The sequence below is a fragment of the Lucilia sericata genome, unplaced genomic scaffold (genome assembly GCF_015586225.1).
Source record: "Lucilia sericata isolate MDLA Ls3-8-SP2 unplaced genomic scaffold, ASM1558622v1 Contig000375F_arrow, whole genome shotgun sequence".
NCBI classification, from domain to species: domain Eukaryota; kingdom Metazoa; phylum Arthropoda; class Insecta; order Diptera; family Calliphoridae; genus Lucilia; species Lucilia sericata.
The window spans coordinates 124,646-132,500 of NW_023994394.1; the positions used below are offsets into that span (position 1 = coordinate 124,646).

Genomic DNA, 7,855 nt, shown 5'->3' on the forward strand with positions numbered 1-7,855 from the left:
TATAGTCTAGTCTATAGTCTAGTCTATAGTCTAGTCTATAGTCTAGTCTATAGTCTAGTCTATAGTCTAGTCTATAGTCTAGTCTATAGTCTAGTCTATAGTCTAGTCTATAGTCTAGTCTATAGTCTAGTCTATAGTCTAGTCTATAGTCTAGTCTATAGTCTAGTCTATAGTCTAGTCTATAGTCTAGTCTATAGTCTAGTCTAGTAGAGTCTAGTCTTATAGTCTAGTCTATAGTCTAGTCTATAGTCTAGTCTATAGTCTAGTCTATAGTCTAGTCTATAGTCTAGTCTATAGTCTAGTCTATAGTCTAGTCTATAGTCTAGTCTATAGTCTAGTCTATAGTCTAGTCTATAGTCTAGGTCTATAGTCTAGTCTATAGTCTAGTCTATAGTCTAGTCTATAGTCTAGTCTATAGTCTAGTCTATAGTCTAGTCTATAGTCTAGTCTATAGTCTAGTCTATAGTCTAGTCTATAGTCTAGTCTATAGTCTAGTCTATAGTCTAGTCTATAGTCTAGTCTATAGTCTAGTCTATAGTCTAGTCTATAGGTCTAGTCTATAGTCTAGTCTATAGTCTAGTCTATAGTCTAGTCTATTAGTCTAGTCTATAGTCTAGTCTATAGTCTAGTCTATAGTCTAGTCTATAGTCTAGTCTATAGTCTAGTCTATAGTCTAGTCTATAGTCTAGTCTATAGTCTAGTCTATAGTCTAGTCTATAGTCTAGTCTATAGTCTAGTCTATAGTCTAGTCTATAGTCTAGTCTATAGTCTAGTCTATAGTCTAGTCTATAGTCTAGTCTATAGTCTAGTCTATAGTCTAGTCTATAGTCTAGTCTATAGTCTAGTCTATAGTCTAGTCTATAGTCGAGTCTATTAGGCTAGTGCTATAGTCTAGTCTAGTCTATGGAGTCCTAGTCTTATAGTCTATAGTCCTATAGTCTAGTCTAGTCGAGAGTCTAGTCTAAGTCCTATAGTCTAGTCTAGTCGATAGTCTATAAAGGTCCAACCCCCTAGTCTATAGTCTAGTCTATAGTCTAGTCTATAGTCTAGTCTATAGTCTAGTCTATAGTCCTAGTCTATAGTCTAGTAGTCTATAGTCTAGTCTATAGTCTAGTCTATAGTCTAGTCTATAGTCTAGTCTATAGTCTAGTCTATAGTCTAGTCTATAGTCTAGTCTATAGTCTAGTCTATAGTCTAGTCTATAGTCTAGTCTATAGTCTAGTCTATAGTCTAGTCTATAGTCTAGTCTAGTAGTCTAGTCTATAGTCTAGTCCTATAGTCTAGTCTATAGTCTAGTCTATAGTCTAGTCTATAGTCTAGTCTATAGTCGAGTCTATAGTCTAGTCTATAGTCTAGTCTATAGTCTAGTCTATAGTCTAGTCTATAGTCTAGTCTATAGTCTAGTCTATAGTCTAGTCTATAGTCTAGTCTATAGTCTAGTCTATAGTCTAGTCTAGTCTATAGTCTAGTCTATAGTCTAGTCTATAGTCTAGTCTATAGTCTAGTCTATAGTCTATCTATAGTCTAGTCATAGTCTAGTCTATAGTCTAGTCTATAGTCTAGTCTAGTCTAGTCTATAGTCAGTCTATTCGTCTAGTCTATAGTCTAGTCTAGTCTAGTCTATAGTCTAGTCTAGTCTATAGTCTAGTCTAGTCTATAGTCTAGTCTAGTCTATAGTCTAGTCTATAGTCTAGTCTATAGTCTAGTCTATAGTCTAGTCTATAGTCTAGTCTATAGTCTAGTCTATAGTCTAGTCTATAGTCTAGTCTATAGTCTAGTCTATAGTCTAGTCTATAGTCTAGTCTATAGTCTAGTCTATAGTCTAGTCTATAGTCTAGTCTATAGTCTAGTCTATAGTCTAGTCTATAGTCTAGTCTATAGTCTAGTCTATAGTCTAGTCTATAGTCTAGTCTATAGTCTAGTCTATAGTCTAGTCTATAGTCTAGTCTATAGTCTAGTCTATAGTCTAGTCTATAGTCTAGTCTATAGTCTAGTCTATAGTCTAGTCTATAGTCTAGTCTATAGTCTAGTCTATAGTCTAGTCTATAGTCTAGTCTATAGTCTAGTCTATAGTCTAGTCTATAGTCTAGTCTATAGTCTAGTCTATAGTCTAGTCTATAGTCTAGTCTATAGTCTAGTCTATAGTCTAGTCTATAGTCTAGTCTATAGTCTAGTCTATAGTCTAGTCTATAGTCTAGTCTATAGTCTAGTCTATAGTCTAGTCTATAGTCTAGTCTATAGTCTAGTCTATAGTCTAGTCTATAGTCTAGTCTATAGTCTAGTCTATAGTCTAGTCTATAGTCTAGTCTATAGTCTAGTCTATAGTCTAGTCTATAGTCTAGTCTATAGTCTAGTCTATAGTCTAGTCTATAGTCTAGTCTATAGTCTAGTCTATAGTCTAGTAGTCTATAGTCTAGTCTATAGTCTAGTCTATAGTCTAGTCTATAGTCTAGTCTATAGTCTAGTCTATAGTCTAGTCTATAGTCTAGTCTATAGTCTAGTCTATAGTCTAGTCTATAGTCTAGTCTATAGTCTAGTCTATAGTCTAGTCTATAGTCTAGTCTATAGTCTAGTCTATAGTCTAGTCTATAGTCTAGTCTATAGTCTAGTCTATAGTCTAGTCTATAGTCTAGTCTATAGTCTAGTCTGTAGTCTAGTCTATAGTCTAGTCTATAGTCTAGTCTATAGTCTAGTCTATAGTCTAGTCTAGTCTAGTCTATAGTCTAGTCTATAGTCTAGTCTATAGTCTAGTCTATAGTCTAGTCTAGTCTATAGTCTAGTCTAGTCTATAGTCTAGTCTAGTCTATAGTCTAGTCTAGTCTATAGTCTAGTCTAGTCTAGTCTAGTCTAGTCTATAGTCTAGTCTATAGTCTAGTCTATAGTCTAGTCTATAGTCTAGTCTATAGTCTAGTCTATAGTCTAGTCTATAGTCTAGTCTATAGTCTAGTCTATAGTCTAGTCTATAGTCTAGTCTATAGTCTAGTCTATAGTCTAGTCTATAGTCTAGTCTATAGTCTAGTCTATAGTCTAGTCTATAGTCTAGTCTATAGTCTAGTCTATAGTCTAGTCTATAGTCTAGTCTATAGTCTAGTCTATAGTCTAGTCTATAGTCTAGTCTATAGTCTAGTATATAGTCTAGTCTATTGTCTAGTCTATAGTCTAGTCTGGACTATAGTCTAGACTTTAGTATAGTCTGCACTACAGGCTTAACATTAGTATAGTCTGTACTATAGCCTGGACTCCACCTTAGTATAGTCTATTAACTACCGACTTACTTTTTCCACCGACTGTTCATTGTAAATATGTGTGAGTGTGTGTAACTATTACTATTTGTGTAAAATAAAAGTAATATTTTTCAGATAATCATATAAGTGGAGATGAAAAAATGAAGGTCGTTTGTTTTGTCGCAATAATTCATATGGCTGCAGTCAATTACTGTGACAAGTTACGAATGTACAATGAACATTAGGGAGATAACCAAATAAATAAGTTTAAAACTAAAACTATTTTTAAGAATTTAAAATATTTTTCGTATATTATATAAACAATTTTTAATTTAATTTAATATTTCCTAACACACATTACGGAATGTTTTCATAATTTCATAAATAGTATAAAAGTTATGACCCTAATGTAAAAAGATACACATGTATCTATAAGATTCATTTTATTTAAGTTTGTAACCGTATGGTTGTCTGGGCCAAGTGAACAAACTAATCATTAGACAGATGTTAGTGATAGATGACATTACAAATGCCAATGATAGATACATTAAAGTACATACAGACAAACATATATTTCTAACTATTTTTAATACTACAACAACATTAATTTACTACATATTACTATTTTTATCATTTAGTATTATTAATTGAATTTAACTATATGGATATTTGTTGGTGGGTTTGTGGTTGCTGCGATGGTGATGACTTGAAAACGAATAGAAAGGAAACACAACATGATTGATAGAATTTCATTTTTTCTGTTTGCTACTTTTATAGGCCGGTTCTAATTTCAAATTTTCCAAAAACACAGGTTGCATATCAGCAAACCAAGAGATTTCTTCACGCACTCTAACCGGACCATCTTTGCAGGTCAGCCAATAGGTGTTCATCAGTCCTTTGCCCTAAAAAATGTAAAAAAATACAATGTGGAAAAAATTTCCATACATTTACGTGCTCATTTTACCTTAACATCTATAAGACCACGATGTTCTGTTTTAAAACCACCCACTTTCATTAGAGCCTGATGCATTTCCTCAGTAATATGTATTTTATGCGCTTCCCCCGTCGATTCCATACGTGATGCTGTATTGACCGTATCACCAAATAGACAGTAACGTGGCATTTTTGTACCAACAATACCAGCCACCACTGGTCCGGTATGTACGCCACAACGTATTTGTAGTGTTTCTATGGAACGTGGTATTTTAAAAAAGGACGAGGCGTCTAGCAAATCAAGTGCCATTGTTGCAATTTCACTAAAATGTTTGTTGCCTAAATGTAAAAATTAAGAAAAAAGGACAAAAAAAACAAAATTAGGAAAATATATTTTACACAAAATATTCCACACAAAAGTTGTTGTTGTAGTTAAATTTTAATCAAAAGTTTTATCCGATTGCTTTAAATAATTCCGTTAAAAATAACTGTCAAATGATTTTTTAGCTTACCATTTTTAACCGGCAATCCAGATGCAACCATATAAGAATCACCAATAGTTTCAACTTTGTAAACATCATAACATTCAATGCGTTCATCGAATACACGATAAATCGAATTTAAAAATGTAACCACCTTTTTGCCAATACCCATCATCATCCGTTAAAATTCATGAAAGCAACCATCCAACGATGCATCATCATTATCATCGTCACATCACATATTCAGTTGGAGTGAAAGGATATCGTACGCGAAGACATGTAGCAGCATGTTCAAAGAAACAAAGCACGCACACAAACATAGAAAAATAATTTGTTTTTATTATACTATATTTTTATTGTGTTGTTGTTGTTGTTTTGTTGTTTGTATGTTTACATTAATTTCCGTTTTGCGTTATTTACGTTGAATGTATGTATGTATATGTTGTGTGTATTTGTGGAGTGTGTAATTTAAGGTGAGAAATTGTTAAAAGTAGAGTAAGAGAGAAGAGAGCAAGTCTAGTAAATGTTTCAAGTGCAGTTGCTTGTGTGTTTGTTTATTTATTTATGTTTATAAATAAGATGATGATGATGATGATGACCTACATAAACACTAGCAAAATTATACAAACCTCTAAAGGGGTGCAACGGGCGGCAATTTCCGTAAAACCTACAATATCACTAAAATATATTGTAGCCGATTCATATAGTTCTGCTGGCACCTAAAAAGACAAATAGAAAATGCGTAAAGTAAATAGTTTAATTGTAATTTAATAACCTACAGATGTTTATTCTTTATTTCCGTTTGTTATCATCATTCACTCACCTGTTGCGTGTGTTTCAACTGCATGGCCACACTGGGTGGCAACATTTGAAAGAGTAAAGAATCACTTTTACGTTTTTCCCTTTTCAATTCTTTGGCTTTTTGGGCCAAATTTAAAGCGTACATCTAATAATAATATGAAGTATTATTAAAAAATAATTTATTCATTATAAATGTCAATTTTCCACCCACCTGTATGGTGGCCGCTGCATTTTTCACTAATATAATTATAATGGGCGATACACACAAAACTACCACTAGAATACCTATACCCACAGCTTCCTTTTTGGCAGCATCTCTTAACTGTTCATCGACATATTCCCTTAAGAATTAAAAAAAAACGATTTATTTCACTTCTGCCAGACAAGAGTTTTTGTTGTGGTAATTACTTACTTTATTTTACGTCTTAAATCCTTTTGTAAAATTCTTAAATCGTCGGTGTAATTGTGCATGGAATCATAATACTCAATGGCACTTCGTTCATCGGATACATTTGGTTTATTCTTTAAAACTATGGAACTCCTAGAGGAACATTAATTACAATTTAGTGCTAAAAGTCTAAGTGTTAATGTTAATTGACATAATGATGTAAAATAATTTATTGGTGATGATTATATCGGCAATAAGTCCATAGACTACTCCAGACAATAGTTTATAGACTATTCAATGGACTAGTACAGAGACTAGAATATACACTAGTTCAAAAAATAGTGCAGAGACTAGTTATTTACTAGACTAGACCAGATAACTCCATAGACTAATTAATTGACTAGACCAGAGACTAGTCAATTGACTAATCCATAGACTGTTCTAGAAACTAGTCAATGGACTAGTTCAGAGACTGGACTATACACGGGATCATGGACTAGTACATAGACTAGTCGATAGCCTTGTCCAGAGACAAGTTTATAGACTATTCCACATAAACAAGTCCAGAGATTAGTTGTCAATATACTACGGCAGAGACTAGTCAATAGATTAGTCCATATACTAATTAATTAGAGCAGAGACTTGTCATTAGATAAGTCCATAGACTAATTAATTGACTAGACCAGAGACTAGTCAATTGACTAATCCATAGACTGTTCTAGAAACTAGTCAATAGACTAGTTCAGAGACTGGACTATATACTGGATCACAGACTATAAAATATACTATTCTAGAGACTATACTATAAACTAGTTTAGAGAATAGACTATGTACTAGTCTAGAGATTAAACTATTGACAAGTCCAGACTAGACTATAGACTAAGCCATACCTGGTATAGAGACTAATCCATAGTCTAGTCTAGACTTCAAAGTTTTCAGTAGACTATTCTATAGAATAGTCGATAGACTAACCTAGAGAGGTCTTCATAACTTTACCACCGCTGTTCATTCATATACTTTTGTCCCACTCTACTTACATTCTTTTCATTTTCTTATATTTTGCAGTCTTTGTAATATTTTTATACATCGAGGTCAGTCTTGGCACATAATTTAATGTCGAATTAATAAGTTCTCTTGCCAAAAACTCATAACGTATAAAGGAAACAAAACCATCAGAACTTAAATAGCCACGACCATAATACTTAATGCCAAAAGAGGAGGCAATATTTTGACATTCAATACTCTTCAAAAGATTTTTAAAACCCACCAAATATCTAAAGAAAATAAATCAATCAAACAAAACATATTAATTAATATCATAATCCTTAAAACTTACCTCCAAACCCCACTATTATCAGCCTCTTTAATTTGTTCCGACAAATGCTGCAGCAAAGCCTTATTAACCGATGTATACCAATTCATGACATCAGTTATTGAATTATCCTCCGGTTCGGTACGTATTCTATCCCTAAAGGGAGTAGGTAGGACATTATAAAAATAACTTTAAAAATTTACATATTAATTAATGTTTGTTAGATGTTTGGATGATTTGTATTTTAAATGCTCTAGATGTTAATGACTTGTAAAATCATTGTTAATAGAACAACAACAACATGATAAAATGTGTATATAAATCAAAGGGATTTACCTAAACTCATTTAAACGACTTTGAAATTCAGTACGATTTAATAATACCTCGTAATCATCGTCATCTGGTGATGTGGGTACACTAACCTCACTCCAGGTGGTCATGTTGTTTAATGCCTGATCAGTAACAGCAAAACGTTGTGTCAAGTTTGAACTAAAAAGAAAATAATAAAAACAAACAACAGACGTATGTGTAATAAAATACCATGAATATTAAGTATACGCACACGTATACAAATATGTGGAAAATTATAAGAAATTTAATTATAAACTCATGACATTTCTTAAAAAATTAAAAAAAGGATTTAATTTAAAATTTTGCAAGTATTTTGTTAACATATTAAAGTATACAAGATGTGAGATTGATGAACTTGATATTT

The 7,855-nt window shown here is 32.5% G+C and overlaps 1 protein-coding gene across 1 annotated transcript in view; it reads right to left on the minus strand.

Annotated features, from left to right (window-relative positions):
* Positions 1–3,783: 3,783 nt before the first annotated feature.
* Positions 3,784–7,855, minus strand: part of LOC119604257 — an 8,559-nt gene continuing 4,487 nt past the window's right edge. The window contains 10 exon segments of the mRNA XM_037956755.1: positions 3,784–4,126; positions 4,189–4,496; positions 4,670–4,793; positions 5,269–5,358; positions 5,463–5,585; positions 5,652–5,781; positions 5,853–5,981; positions 6,866–7,102; positions 7,165–7,296; positions 7,477–7,629. Of these exon segments, the coding sequence (XP_037812683.1) occupies positions 3,974–4,126; positions 4,189–4,496; positions 4,670–4,793; positions 5,269–5,358; positions 5,463–5,585; positions 5,652–5,781; positions 5,853–5,981; positions 6,866–7,102; positions 7,165–7,296; positions 7,477–7,629 (1,579 nt within the window). The 3' untranslated portion in view covers positions 3,784–3,973.